Source organism: Vipera berus (genome assembly GCF_964194415.1).
Source record: "Vipera berus genome assembly, chromosome: 1".
Lineage (NCBI taxonomy): Eukaryota > Metazoa > Chordata > Lepidosauria > Squamata > Viperidae > Vipera > Vipera berus.
The window spans coordinates 306,897,523-306,913,239 of NC_138202.1; the positions used below are offsets into that span (position 1 = coordinate 306,897,523).

Sequence of the window (15,717 nt, forward strand, 5' to 3'; positions counted from 1 at the left end):
TGAGATTGCAAACTCTATTGAATTGATTAGTACCAAGTGTCCAACAGCAAATGGGATCGCAGATATAACGCACAGCTCCAATTTGGATGTGGCCTACTACCATTATGGTACATGCAAACTATGAACATATATACAGTCTGAAAATATATATATATATTAAAAAAGGTGTTTGAAAAAGCACTTCACAAAGTATTATAACAGCTATGTGTGACCTGAATGTTAGAAGTGAATTTCAACAGTCTAAATTGAAGGACACTGGTTGTGCACGTGGAGGGTAACACTGAACTGAACTGAGAAATGATTGGCCACTGAACATACTTCAGCCTTCAGTTTAAACACATAAATGAACTATATTTAAAATGTTGCCTATAGGAAAGAAAACATTGGTCATTCGTCTCTGGTAAGCTTCCTTTTATATGATAAAACCTTCAATGAAACTGTTATACCTGTTGCTTCACTCTGTGAATCTGCTGCATTGAGTAACCAGTATTCTTTCAAAATCTTTACATTACATAAGAATTAAATACAGTAAGAAAATGGATTTGAGAAAGAACAAAACAATAGTTGCAAAAACATAGTATTGTAGTTTCTAAAATATTTTATATGTTAAAAATACAGCAAAAATATGTTTTGTTCAAAAAGGAAAAAATATACTGCGTGACATCACTGGTCTTGATTTTCTTGCAAGTTGCTCGTGGCTTCATAGTATTTCAATGGAGTAACATCAATTTGGCAACCATAATACTGCCATTTCAGTTTCAGTCATTTATTAAAGCCAGGATCATACTATAAATAGTGAAAAGACAGACCGTGTCAAAAGGTGTAGAGCTTGAAATAAACTGATTGCTCTTTGAAATTCATGTCAGCAAAACTTATCAATGCTTCTAAAGGGACAGAAGAGTATTTTTAATAAAATTCAAAATCAATGAAACTACAGTTCCTATTGAAGTAAAGTGGCAAATAATCAATTAGATGTCATAGTTTAAAAAAGTATCTGCATCAGATGCAGAAAATGTAGCATAAACAGAAAATTAACAGTTTGGGGTATTTTATATTACACTGCAATGATAAAAAATAACACTGCTTCCACTAAGGCTCTTCCAAAGAGTTAAACCACATTAAAATTATAACAAACTTATTAGGAATCTTAAGAATAGCTTTACTAATCTCAAAATGCAAGCCTTGAGACCTACCTGTAAAGATACATGAAGAAACAAAGGAGATGAAAACCAAGTTTTATCATGGCCTCCTTCATGTGTGATTTTAGCTGCCCTCTGTTATGGATTTCTGTAGGGTCAAATACTCCCATGTTTCCACTGGGAACCATAATATACCTGAAATGGTTTCAGGAAAAATGTTTTATTACCAATTGTGTGCCAGCCCAATAGATTAATGATCTCCATATCAAAAAAGACAAAACATGCAAAATAAAGTGAACTGAATTGGTGGTTGAGTTCTTTCCAACAATACATCATAATGTTAAAAGTGTTGCATAAGGGTTTCAGAAGAATGAAACAAAAATAGATCATTTGAGCTTCATTTGAAAAGTTTTAAATTCCAGAAGCAGCAATGCTAGCAGAAATTGCTTCTTTTCTACATTTTTCAGCAATTTCTGCAGGGCTCCATCTAGCATTACTCAAATACACCCTGCTTTTGCAACTTCCTTTGTATTCAACATGTATCCCAAAACTGTTCAATACATGTCTGCTAAGCCTTTGAAGCCGTAAATAGCAGGACAGACAAATGCCTTTGTGCAGTGGAGGTGCATTACTGGCATTAATCAAAAGATCTTTCAAGTCTGATGCCAGCCTCTGCTTTCTCCAATAAATATGAATGTCTGAAATTTGCCATGTTAAAATTAACATGCAGTTTTGCTAAAATTCCAAAAGTACTGGTTCATGCCATCTGAATATTCAAGATCTGTACTTCGTTAGATTTACATATATCCTGCCTTCCCAGGATTGTTTTTACCATCCAAAACCACCCTATGAACGAGGTTGAGCTGAGAGACTGGTTCATGTTCTTCCAATAACTTACAGCTAAGAGCAGAGCTGAATCTAAATATTTCCAGTACTGGTTCAATGCTTAACTTCTAATTATTACATTACTAGGTATTTTTGCACCATCAAATGATACTTGCTCCTGGCAAAGTATGAAAATGGCTTTAAACTATTTACTTCTCAGGATGGGGTGAAAAATGAGTTTTGAGTAAGATCAATGATGCACTAGATTTTCACATGATCATGCTCAAAGTCAGTTTTTAAACAACACTTTTAACAACAATGTAGTGAGAATGTGCCCATATACTTTGGAAAAGTAAAGTCTAGTATGGTGTTATCCAAAATCCATGCTGAAATCCAATGAGACAGGAAAAATAATATTATGTTTCTATCACTTCCTGCTGACATGGCTGGACTAGCAAGTGATGGAAGAAGGCAGTGTTTATAAAAAATATTCATTAAAAGAGAAAAACAATATGAGCAACATCATGTAATTCTTAAGTCACCAAAATAATGGTCTTACCTGTATATGTTCCACGTTGCCACAGGAAAATTGAGAAGGAAGATGAACCAGTGCAGTGAAATAAGCATTAATACAGTGACAATGGTATGGCCAATCAGTTCAGGGATCACCCACTAGAAAGATTTTTAAAACAATTTAAAAAGTAAAAATCATTATAAAGATTCTGCAGGAATCTTCTACCAGCAAGCTGACAAGGTCTGCAAAACTGTTATTTCATTAAAAAGAATCAGTAATTGATCTCAACCAGATGTTTCAGATATAAATTGCAAATGTAATTTACAAAGCAGCAATGTACAAAATAAGGATTTCTTTTTAGGATACCATCAGAAATTTTGAAATACTTTATGAGAACCTGATCAGCATTTCTCTAATATGATCAATAAGGAATACAAACAAGCAACAGTTTCGACTTAAATCCTATATATTCAACAAGTCTGGATAAACTGAAATGCTAGTACCAGGTTTATATATTTCGACCTAATTTTCAAATTAGCTTTATTTTTCATGACAGAATTTGCTACCCATTAATCTGAATTCTTGCATCAAATTGGTACTATAAAAAGGGTGAGTATATACATTTGGCATATGGTAGCAATGGATTCTAATCCGTACAAGGTTAAAAAAGTAATTTATAAAGATTTCTTATTCCAAACAGCTCAAATGTGACTGACAATAAACTAGTAAATAAGAATAGGGAAAGGCAAGCAAAAAAGAATATCTTCTGAGAGCACGCTACACATAAAACACTGGGATGCTGCAAGTGGAGAAGATTATACATAGTCAGCATTCAGCAAAGTATATGAAACACTGAAGGAAAAAAATGAGAGAGTAATAAATACAAGCTGGTCTGAAAATCTAATACTATCATGCAGACAATTCAGATTCTAGTATTAGGCCTATAATCTAAATAAATAAGATTAGTTCTTGTTTTTTGCATTTTTTGTATTAAGAAAACTATGCTAAGGAAGCAATTCTAGGTTCACTGTTGTCCCTCTCTGAATTAACAATACAGGTAGTCCTTGATTTAAGACTAAGTAAAGTGGTTAAGTAAGTAGCATCAAATTTCATGAACTTTTTGCCATGGTTGTCAAATCATGCAGTTTGTTAAGCAAATCTGGCTTCCTCCATTAACTCTGTCAGAATCCAGCTGGGAATGGTGATCCCATTACCCCGGGATGCTGCAACTGTTGTAAGTACATACCATTTGCCAAGTGCCCAATTTTTAATCATGACCATGAGGATGCTGCAACTATCATAAGTGCAAGAACAGGTTGAAAGTCACTGTTTTTAATGCCATTATAACTTAGAACAGTCACTAAACAAATGGTTGTCAGTCAGAAAGGAGATAATATTTTTTGAAAACTTACACAGTACAAACAATCTGCTGCTAGGTATAAATTTGAACTGCAAGTTCCGCAATATTTTGGTAATGAGGCTGATGGGTTAATTCAAAATCTCTGAAGAAACTAAGTTAACTACCACTGCTCTAAAAAGACATTTGTCAAAAGCACTCTTTAGTGAGTTTATGAATTACATATAATTACAATATGCCGTTCAACTCCCATCAGAGTAGTCCTATGCTTGCTAATCTTACTGAGTATAACAGTAGTTATTCTCAGATGGTACTAGAACTACAGTCTATATATTCTTATATGCCTAGAGATAGGAATTGCCAATGTCCCCAAAGAACCTATCATTGCTCTATGTTGGTTAGCATATTCTACTTACTAAACAAAACGGAGCCCCCCAGGAGAAAACTAACAATATCCCTCAGATCAGTAACTAACATAGAAGCCGTTCTCTGGCAACATACATTTTACAGTTGAGGCCAATAGTACAATATTTGCATTTATTACATTACAGTATTAACAATAATACAACATTTAAAATAAAGAGAGAAAGAAAAACAACTTACTTTATTTAGTTTTGAGCAGCAAGATCTGGCATTAATGTAATCACATTCCAAATCTGATAGTGTAATTATCTGATGATCAAGATAAGAACAACTATTATGTCAGCTATATCCCTGCCTCTTCTAAGTAAGAATTAAACTATTTGTTCACATTGTAAATAGCACCATAAGGAGATTTTGTATAAAACTCAGCAAGCAGGCCTCCAGCTTAGGACTTCTAGAAAGAAAGCATTTTGCAAAAGATATAGACAACAGCAGAATCCATACCCCTGCTACCTGTTAGTGACTTCACTCAATGCCACCCAAATTCCAAACTGTAATATGCACAATATAGATGTAGCAGGGACACACTGATCACTCATTATTTCCCAAGCAGCTTGTTTTGTGAGTTTGGTTCTTTATAACCACTTTAAAATTTGATTAAGTATGGTAGAACTTCTGCTGGCGCACAAGCACAGTCACTACTTACTGATCTGATTCAGATGTTGCCCCTCTCCCATTAAGACAGTTTCCCGTTATCAAAACCAATATTTGAGTTCAAATTCTCTCCCCCCCTTCTTTTTATCATGTATTTATTTTATTATAGCCACCCAACTCCAATGGACTCTGAAGAGGGTACAAAACCAATTGCCCCCATAAAAACGGGGGGGGGGATCTAAAACTACACAAACACCCTGGACTAAAACAATCTAAAAATGACACAAATCAAAACACACACACCCAATACAACACATTAATCCCAGGCCTGGGACCAAAGCCAGATTTTAAGAGCTTTTAAGAACCTTAAGAGAGAATGCCGTCCTCTGAGGGGTTGCTGTTTCAGACAGTGGGAGTTATGATAGAGAAGGTACACTTCCTCAGTCCCCTTAATAGAGTGCACCCACTCTGCTGAAACATACTTTATGGGCAGAAACAACTGAAGATAAGCAGTCCCTCAGATATCCAAGTTCCATGCCATAGAGGGGTTGATAGATAACCATACCTTGAATTGCACTGGGAAGCCAATTGCCAACTGGCTGTGCAGTAAAAAGTTAAAACATTTACTTCAAGATTTAAAGTAACCAGAATTTGCTAATGTCTGAATTTGGAGAACCTGAGCTATTTAAAATCTAACAAGCACAATTTGAACCCACTGTTTGATACTGTTCAAAGAAACATTTTGTTGAAAGCAAAAATTTCTACGGTTTAAACTTCAGGGCAAAATGTGGACTGGTGTAATATGTAAGCTTATCCATTTCCATAAGAAATTATGGTTTTCTGATACATAATCAGGTTATTAGAATTTTATGTTGAGCAACAGCAGAGATATCCTTTTAAAATTTTGGAACAGGAGCCTAACACAAGCCACCATCAAATATGCTGCCTAAGACCAAAGTCAATTGGTGTTAAGACTTATTTAGCAGAATAATAGAGCTGGAAGGGATCTTGGAGGTCTAGTCCAACCGCCTGATCAAGCAGGAGACTCTGTATCATTTCAGACTAATGGTTGTCCAGTCTCTTCTTAAAAACCTCCAGTGTTCGAGCACCCATAACGCCTGGAAGCAAGTTGTTCCACTGATTGTTCTGTCAGGAAATTTTTCCTTATTATTAAATTACGTCTAATATTTCATGTGATCTTGATTCTATCCCTCTGTTAATGCATCCTAGGACTGCATTTATAGTATTATAAAAGAGTATTATAGTATTATATAGTATTTTGCCTCACAGATGAAATGATGCACACCATATTTTGGCATATCAAATTTTGCTACATGTACAGTATGTTGGTATATATGTAATATATATTTTTTATAGAAATGGATAAGCTTACCTACACATTTTTATGACTGCCCAGTCCACACTATAAGTAACCTTTTGTTGCTTTTTAAAGTTTTACAAAATCTTCTAATTCCTAAATAAACTGTAGCAAAATTTTATTCATGAAATTAAAAAAATCTGTTGAAGAGCTTCTTTTAGAAAATTCAGTCTTCTAATGACAACATAAAAAAGTTTTAGACTTTTCAGGATAATTTAAGTGCTTGGAAAGGTATCTTAAAATATATGTTTCAAAACTGTCTCTTCATATATCCTATATGAAATAACCACCAAAGTGTTTATACAATAGTCAGAATGGTAAAGATCATAAGGTACAGATTTAATTCTAAGCAAACAAATCTATCAGTATTGTGAAACTTCATTGCAATTCTACATACCTTAAAAGGTAAAGGTAAAGGTTCCCCCGCACATGCGTGCTAGTCGTTTCCGACTCTAGGGGCCAGTGCTCATCTCTGTTTCAAAGCCGAAGAGCCAGCGCTTGTCCGAGGACATCTCTGTGGTCATGTGGCCGGCATGACTAGACGCCAAAGGCGCACAGAACGCTGTTACCTTCCCACCGTAGTGGTCCCTATTTTTCTACTTGCGTTTTTACGTGCTTTCGAACTGCTAGGTTGGCAGAAGCTGGGACGAGTAACAGGCGCTCTGTTACGCGGCACTCGGGATTCGACCCGCCAAACTGCCGACCTTCTGATCGACAAGCTCAGCATCCTAACCCACTGAGCCACCGCGTCCCTTCTACATACCTTAATCCATATTAATTAATCTGTCACAATCAGATCAACAGAGGTCAATTTTTAGAAATATGTTGCTTCAAATGGAAAACTAAAAAGTATCATTGAATAGAACAGACAACAAAGCAATAAGCTTTACACTCCAAAGAATGCATTACACAATATCACAGTAACTGGGGTTTATGCAAACTTTAAGACAGGAGGGTGTATTACATACACTGGAAATAAGTCTTACATTTAAGCAGGAGCCAGGCTTTTTGCCATATCCAAACAGAATGTAACCAGAGAGTTGAACGGGAGATCAAACAATCTAGTGAACAAATGATCAAAAGAGAATGAAGCACTGTATCTTTCTTCTATAGCCATTCTAAATACTGCCCTTCTTAGAAGTTCACCTTGTCCGCTGCAACCAATGCAGAATACAAGGCTTCAACCTGCTTCTTTACAAGACCTCGACCACACGCAATCAACCCCCTGCAAAAAAAATATAGCTAGGGCAGGGGTAGGCAACCTCGGCTCTTTTATGACTCATGGACTTCAACTCCCAGAATTCCTGAGTCAGCATAGCTGACTCAGGAATTCTGGGAGTTGAAGTCCATGAGTCATAAAAGAGCCGAGGTTGCCTACCCCTGAGCTAGGGGATGGGGATTTGTAAAAGGCTGGTGCAGTTGTATTTTTGACAATATGTCTAGCTAAGTAAGAAGCAGGACACGCCACGCCCAACCTGTGCAGGTTCTGGACATAGGGAAAACGTGCTTTAAGAGTCCGTACACCTTTGAGATGGATCCTGCCTTCCCATTCCTCTCCCTCCCTCCGAGAAGCCCAGCCTTTCTTCCAGTCGCGCCTCCTAAGGCTCAGCCTCTCACCCACCTTACTCGAAAAGCCGCTTCTCTCTCGCTTTCCCCAACCAACGCCCGTTGCTGCCGGGCCCCGCACTCTTACTACGCCGCCGCCGCCGCTACCCCTGCCCCTGCCCCAGCCAGAACGCCATTAACGCCCCCGCCTCAGCCAGGAATCTCAACTGCAGACCCGAGGAAAAAGCGGAAGAGCCGGTCGCCATCGCTCTCGGGCTCCCAGACTCCCCCCCCCCTCGCCCAAACGAATGAAGAGGATACAAAGTAAACGGAAAGGAAAATCAGGGCGCAGCAATCAATGAGCGAAAAAATGAACACCATCGACTCCATCGTGCTGCGGAAATAGCCGGCCTGTCGTCCTCTCGGCCGCCGTACAGCGCCCCGCCTCTCTAGTCTTTTTTCGCGGCTGCCGGAGCAGAGCTTCCGCCTCTCCTTTCAAGTTCCTGTGATATTTGTCCCTAGTATACATTTATTTGGAAAAGATTTCTTCGCACAGCACGCTGGGACTTGAAGTCCCTCTTTTTAGGCGTCTAAAGGAGGCGCCCGTTCTCTCGAAAACCCAAAGAAAGTACGGGTAAAATTGACCAAGAACATCCGAGAGAACTACAAAACGTGGGACTTCTGTGACTTAAGACTCTTTTTTTAGGCGTCTAAGAAAGTGCCTGTGTAGAAAATACGAAGGAATTGCCTTCTGCCGATTTTTCCCCCTCTGTATTAAAACGTGACAATTTATCTCCTAGATAATCATTGTCCGTCGTTTAGTGAGGCGGCCTGAAAAACCTCACTGCTGCCAGTACATTTAGGGTTTTTAAAGGCAGCCTTAGCTGGGGTCCTACTTTAGTCCGGAAAAAACTTTGCCTGAAAGAAGGGAGGAATTTGCACGTGGGAAACTGCGATGCGGAATCGGGGAGGAAATCACCCTTTTGGAGGGGATCCCAGACTGAAACAGCGAGTTAAACAGGTGATTTCGCCGTTCTTGTTCCGTTCCTATTTGGCTTTGTCGTGATGAGCAGCCGCTCCTATATAAGAGGCTGGCTACGGTTGAATCCCATCTTCTTTTTCACAGCGGGCTTAGGACACGAAATGAAGAAGTTTCCTCGTGAGTGTAACTGTTAGTTTAATTTATACTCCCAGTGCTATTGGCGGTTCACAAAACAGCACGGAAAACTATAAAATAATATAATTTAAAAAAGGAGGAAGGATGGCAAAATCGGGCAGCAACTCACCCATGTCCTTCCGAGCCAAAGATCTGGGTAAAGAGCCAGGCCTTCAAGGCCCTCCGAAATACCTGTAGGTGAGACTCCCCCGGTAATCCCAGAGGGCCAGCACTGTGACAGAGGTATACTTCTGGGGTCGCAATACGTGGCATTGTTTAAGCGAAAGAACCTGAAGCCAACCCTACTGGAAGGTAGCCTAGAGGAGATAGGAATCCCTCAAGTAAGTGAACCTTATGGTATGCTCGACTTATGGCCACAATTGAAATTTATGTTAAGTGAGTTTTTACCTTATTTTATGACTTTACTTGCCACAGTTGTTAAGTGAATCACTGTTATTAAGGTAGTAACATGGTTGTTAAGCGAATCTGGCACTGCCATTGACCTTTGCTTGTCAGAAAGTTGCAAAAGCTACCCCAGGACATGGCAACCAGTTTCCAAACAGCTGAATTTGATCACATGACCAGTGCTTTTTTTGTAAAAGAAAAAGGTGCCGGAACTCACACATGTCATTCAACCCGCCTTGCCTACACTACAAGGTTCCATCCAAAAAAAGGTGCCGGAACTCCATTCTGAGCGTTCTATGACAAAAAAAGCCCTGCACATGACTATAGGGATGCTGCAGTGGTTATAAGTAAAACTGTCATAAGTCACTTTTTCAGTGTTGTAACTCTGAATGGTCACTAAATGGATGGTTATAAATAGAGGGAGTATCTGTACTGAGTTTTATAGATAATGACCAGCACTTTCAACTGTGCTTAGGAGCAAACTGACAAGCAGTGCAGCTCACAATGCAAAAATGTTACATGGACATATCCTTGGTGGAGCAGTGGGCTAATGCCTCCTTAAGTAACACCAGCTGCCTGCAATTAGTGCAGGTTCGAGTCCCACCAGGCTCAAGGTTGACTCAGCCTTCCATCCTTCCGAGGTAGGTAAAATGAGGACCCAGATTGTTGGGGGCAATAAGCTGACTTTGTAATAATGCCGCTTGGGGGGTGTGTGTGTGTAAGCCCTAATAAGCAGGCATATACATAGAATGAAGGCTACTGCTAAGCTTGTAAGCCGCCCTGAGTCTTCGGAGAAGGGCGGGATATAAATGGAATTAAAATAAATAAAAATAAATAAATATCATAGCATCCCCATCAGTGCTTGTGCTGCCGTATTCTGACCAAAGCATTTGTATGATTTTCAAGGGTAGAGCACTTTGCAGAAGTCAAGTTGCAAGGTGACAAAGGTGTGAATGACTATCTGAAAGGTTTCCCAAACTAGGAAGGCTTTTAAAGGGTTTGAATACATTCATGAGGAATAGGCTTATTATGGGTTGTTAATTTTTCCTCAGAGTAGGATTAACATGCTTCCAAATTCCATTTGTGAGCACTCCATAAGTAGTATTCTGGCAACCATGACAAATGAAATGTTGGCTAAGATGGGCGTTGCATTGAGTTGATTTGAAAGAGCTGCTCTTATTTGTACATATTAGGTTAAAGGACTGGTTAATAACCAGTTAACAGCAACCCCACCCTCTATTAGTCAAGACTCCTCAAACACTTAGACAGGATCAAAAATTTGGTGTTTGGCTTCATTATAAATTCTGCTTTATGTAATGCCAACATGGCATCAGTTCCAGGTTTGATATTTTAATAAAGAGTATATAAGGCTTTAGCTTTTTGAGGGGAGAAGACAAAGTGCATCATGTAAATATAGCCATAATACAGGTGGTCCTCCTACAATTGGGACTGGCAACTCCTAAGTGACATGGTTATTAAGTGAGACATTACATGACCCTGATGGAGTTACAATCTCATTTCTGCCACAGTTGTTAAGCAAGATATCACATAACCCTGATTTGCAATTTTACTGCCAGTTTTTCTATTGACTCAGCTTGCCAAAAGTGAGCCATGACTAAGGGACCTGCAACAGTCATAATCACTTATTGGTTATGAAACAACCAAATCTTGATCACATGACCATGGGATGTTGTAATGGTCATAATTACTCATTGGTTAGAAAGGAACCAAATCTCAATAATGTGACCATAGGGATACAATACTGAGACACTTGTAAAGTTAGTTTTTTAGTGCCATATCTTCAAATAGCTGCTAAACGGGGACAATTAGGTTTTAACCTTGTGGAAGCGCAATCAGTTGTTATTTATTTCACAAACTGGTTTAGCACAATGTATGAGTTATGGATAGTGTTATCTTAGTCCCTGACAATGTCATTTAAAGCTGAGGTATTGTTCTGTGTCATATCTTGAAGTAATCAAATTTCAGAAGATTACTTCAGCAAATTGGTTTTTGAATTATTAAAATGTAGAAGGTTAATTACATATTCCATAATATTGGATTTAGTTTTTTTTGCTTCACAAGTAAATTAAGATACTATTCTTGGGGATGTGATTATTGTTTCCACTTGAACTCTTACCCAAAGGAAGGACTGGAATCTTACTGTTGCACCTCAATACATGCATCTATTTATTTCATCTATAATGCCATTCCTACTATTTTATTTATTCTTTCTGAATAAATTATATTCTTTAGTTCTTTGATCCCACCTCTGACTTTCATCCTATCAAATTTCAGTAATGCCTGCTGTCACACTTACCTGCCTGCGTTAAGTCTTCCAGTTCTTCCTGGTTTTTCCCCCCTATACTCTATTTCACCATCTCCATGTTCTTTTGATGAACAGACAGTAACAAAAGTCACTTTCCTGTTAGAAAGGAGGTTGATTCCTTATATATACTCCTCTGATGCTGTATCCTGACTAGGTCAACAGCAAGCAATGCTCCAGGCAAACAATTACCATTTAGTCGCATAATGTGCATTCACAACTCTTAGGAAACGGCAGAAACTTTCAGTTAGCAGTCTCCTCTTCCTTGATTCTTCCATTCTGTTCTTTCTACTCTTCCTTTGTTCACTTGCTTGTCCTGCCAAATTCTACTAATTTGCTCACTCAGAGAGCTCAGTAATTTGAAAAGAAAAAGAAAAATCAGTATGGCCATCCTTCACTAGATTTATTTACAATGAAATATTCTGGTTTGCCTTTGAAAACTCATAAAGAAACATTTGAAGGAAATGCTGTTTGTTATTCTTGAATACTGTTACATGCAAAAAGTTGTCTGTGGCAATTTGATATTATTTGCATCATTTAATTCTCATGATGTTGCAAAATTAATATACACTTAATTGTCCATTATCTGGACAAAAACGTGATCTTGCAATCAAAATCTGCTAAATGGGGATCTGGTAAATTAAGATTCTACTTTAATCTCTTTGCTTTTAAAAACCAGTGTAGATAATTGCAGTGCTGCATCTATTTTAAATTGTTCACATATGATTTTATGCTAATACTATTTTTCATATTGTAAAGAATTGTATGTATCTTTAAATATGCTAACTTAGCTATATTTATTACAGTATCTAAGCAGTAATAAATGTGGCCAGTACGTTAACACTGAAATTCTAGCAGCAGAACTACAGAAAATATATAGGTGAGTAGTAAGAGATTTAATACTTTACATTTTCTATGAAAGGGCCTGTGGAGTAGTGCATGTATAATAATAAATGGCATAATAATCAAACTTGTAAAGGTATAAACCTCAGGGCTTAATGATCTTCTCTATTTCTTACATTGTGTAGCTGCAAGAATGAAATCAGTACAGATATACAAACAGAGAGATAAGCATAAGTATACAAAACACATAAAGAATAAATAGCAAGCAAAACAAATTAGAAGCATGAAAGAAGAGAAAGGGAAATAGAACAAAAACCCTAACCCTAATTATTTACTACATCTCTCTGTACCTTTAAAACCATTCTTGCTATACCATGTTTATATACTAATTCATGCATTTTTGTTCTTTACATCCTTCTTTCATTTTAGGATTAGTCTAATCTCTTCATGCAGAAGCTGCAGATGACCAAACCTGTATAATTTACACAATATAATATAATATTTATTCTAATATGTATTTGAATGTATTTATTGGTCTTTTTTTTACTCTGGCATTGGTAATTATGCATTAGGCTACTTTTCCTTATGATGCTTGCACTAGGCTTCTACAATGAAAATGAGGTATACAAAGAAATATTCACTGTGGCTTTTAAAATTGATTTTCAGTGCTGATTATGGACGAAGAAAAAGAAATGCCTTTAGAATACAGGTTGAGAAAGGTATGTTTGTTAATATTGTATTTATTTATTTGTTTGTTTGTTTGTTTATTTATTTATTTATTTATTTATTTATTTATTTATTTATTAATGGGACTTATATCCCGCCCTATCTCCCGAAGGACTCAGGCTGAAATGAAATTAGGCCATGCAAGCTAGCTTATATAAGTAATGTAAAATATCTTGGAGAAAGAGAAAGAAAGAAGGTGTATATGAACTTGGTCATGTGAGAACCACTAGCTTTAATATTTTAGATTGTGTTCTTAATTTAAGACCAATATCTTTAATCTGTCTAGTGCTGGCTGTTGGTTGCATTCTGTACAAAATATAATTTGATTCTTGTTTCACATATGAGCAAGTTATTATTAATTCCATATATATTTTTCTTTCTAGTTATTGGGATAATCAAAGATGAGATAAAATCTACAGATTCAGCCATTCTAGAAGATGAATATTTGACAAAGAAAGTAAAAAGGGATGAAAAGTAAGTTGTAATTACTATAGTAAAAAAAACCCTTCAGAATAGCTTTACAGCACTTTAAAGATTAACCAATTTATTATTGTGTACACCTCCTTAATAAAGGGACACGGTGGCTCAGTGGGTTAGGACGCTGAGCTTGTCGATCAGAAGGTTGGCAGGTCGAATACCGAGTCCTGCGTAACAGGGTGAGTGCCTGTTACTCGTCCCAGCTTCTGCCAACCTAGCAGTTCGAAAGCACGTAAAAACGCAAGTAGAAAAATAGGGACCACTACGGTGGGAAGGTAACAGCATTCTGTGCGCCTTTGGCGTCTAGTCATGCTGGCCACATGACCACGGAGACGTCCTTGGACAAGCACTGGCTCTTCGGCTTTAAAATGGAGATGAGCACCAGCCCCTAGAGTTGGAAACGACTAGCACGCATGTGCGGGGGAACCTTTACCTTTACCTTTACACTTCCTTAGACACAATGCACTTCCTCAAATGCATGGTGATCTTCCAAAATGTTTTTGGTAGTTAATATAGTGCAATCTATACACTTTGCAAGCAAATATTAGGCAGTTAGGAATACTTTTGTCCCTTCTTTATTTTTATGTAAGTATTTATATAATTAATTTTTAGCTTTGGAGTAACTGTGGCTAGCATTATATATGCACTTGTGTTTTTCTAATCCTACATTTAGGTAAATTCTGATGTGCTTCTAGCTGTAGTAACAAAGTATATGAATTAGCAAAAATATGAATATAAAGAATTGAAGGCTGATAATATTTGGAAAAAGGGGAAAGGATCTGAAGCTTAATTATGGAAAATTTACACAGCACTACATCTTACTAAAAGTTTTAATTTTCTACTATGCACTTCTACCATTCCTTCCTTAGGCGCGAAAAACTAGGAACTATTGCAGCTGATTCTTGAAATAGAAGGTTACATATTATATTAATATACCATCAATAATATAGGGGAAATAAATTGCAACTTTTTGAACAGACCATTTAAAAAAAAACAGTGCATTCTTCATTCACAATATGAGTTGATTTAAGGGAGATGCAAACAGTTCTGCTTTAAAAAAATGTATACGAGAATCTTTATTTTTAATTTTCTCTCTCCAAAAGTGATTCAGAGACCAGCCTGGATACTTCTGATACTGATTCTGAACATCCTGTAAGTGTGATTGCTTACATGAGCCACTAGTAATAACAGTTAGTTGTTTAAAATCTGTATTTATAATTCTGAAAACAAATGTATGCACTGGCGGGTTCTTTGTTTTTTTAATCTTGATCAAGCCAATTGTGGGACTTACACAACTACAGCTAGACCTCAAAACAACAAATGAGCCCAGATTTGGGGCATAAGTCATAGTGGTTGTTAAGCAAGACATGCATGTGATCATTTCGCTCAACAGTCATGATTCTGGCTCTCCCAGCTGTAGTCATTAAGACTGCACAGGTCATTAAGTGGAGCATGGGGTGCCTCAGGATGGTGCAGTCCCTGGGAGGCCCGTATATTTGTTTTATTGTTTGTAAGCCACCCAGAGTCACTGAGAGTGATTGGGCGGCCATATAAATCCTATAAATAAAAATGAAATAAAATAATAAATAATTTGATAATGCTTCAGGCCCAGCCCATATTTGTGCTGCCTCCCCCCAACTTGCACTTGACCTGCACTAGGCCTTCCAGGGAATCCACCCTCAGGTACCCCCTGAGTATATAATGGTACTCAGTGGCAGCACTAAGGCTTTTGAAGCAGAAGTCCAGTCCTTGACATTATCCCTAGCACTACCACTGACATTTGCAAAGCTTCCTTAGGGAATACTACTTACCTTCAAGCTCCAAATTGCACAAGGCCTTCGTTATTGAAGCAGCTTTGGAGCATGATTTTGTGCAGTTTCTGCAGCTTCTGAAAACTAAGTATGCTAAATTTTGTGAGAATTAGCCAAGAATTAACACTCCAGTTTGCAGCCATCCTAAAGCAAATTATTCTGAGACTACTTACAAGCAAAGTCTGTACTGAATAGTGGAGC

At 37.5% G+C, this 15,717-nt stretch overlaps 2 protein-coding genes across 4 annotated transcripts in view; one reads left to right on the forward strand and one right to left on the reverse strand.

Annotated features, from left to right (window-relative positions):
• Positions 1-397: 397 nt before the first annotated feature.
• Positions 398-8,377, reverse strand: CNIH4 (cornichon family member 4). Of its 3 annotated transcripts, XM_081332955.1 has the most exons (6): positions 7,377-7,515; positions 7,217-7,291; positions 4,439-4,507; positions 2,524-2,636; positions 1,194-1,334; positions 398-786 (listed from the first exon to the last, which is right to left on the reverse strand). In XM_081332955.1, the coding sequence occupies exons 4-6, from the start codon at positions 2,589-2,591 to the stop codon at positions 759-761; spliced, it is 237 nt and encodes a 78-aa protein (XP_081189081.1). In that variant the 5' UTR covers positions 2,592-2,636; positions 4,439-4,507; positions 7,217-7,291; positions 7,377-7,515; the 3' UTR covers positions 398-758. The 3 variants fall into 3 exon arrangements, with proteins under 3 accessions (XP_081189081.1, XP_081189079.1, XP_081189080.1); XM_081332953.1 differs by lacking the exons at positions 7,217-7,291; positions 7,377-7,515 and adding an exon at positions 8,097-8,377; XM_081332954.1 differs by having other exon boundaries at positions 7,217-7,444.
• A 63-nt stretch (positions 8,378-8,440) lies between these two features.
• NVL (nuclear VCP like) overlaps positions 8,441-15,717 on the forward strand; it is a 66,276-nt gene continuing 58,999 nt past the window's right edge. Inside the window, exons 1-5 of the mRNA XM_081332937.1 lie at positions 8,441-8,796; positions 12,466-12,539; positions 13,169-13,221; positions 13,612-13,702; positions 14,809-14,857. Coding sequence (XP_081189063.1) covers positions 8,731-8,796; positions 12,466-12,539; positions 13,169-13,221; positions 13,612-13,702; positions 14,809-14,857 — 333 coding nt within the window. The 5' untranslated portion in view covers positions 8,441-8,730. The remainder of the gene's footprint in view (positions 8,797-12,465; positions 12,540-13,168; positions 13,222-13,611; positions 13,703-14,808; positions 14,858-15,717) is intronic.

Coding starts and splice junctions, on each gene's coding strand:
- CNIH4 (XM_081332953.1), bottom strand. CDS start 8,165: ATGGAGTCGATGGTGTTCATTTTTTCGCTCATTGATTGCTGCGCCCTG. Junction 1,335..2,523: donor GCAACGTGGAACATATACAG/GTAAGACCATTA, acceptor AAACCATTTCAG/GTATATTATGGTTCCCAGTG. Junction 787..1,193: donor TTCTTCATGTATCTTTACAG/GTAGGTCTCAAG, acceptor CACTATTTATAG/TATGATCCTGGCTTTAATAA.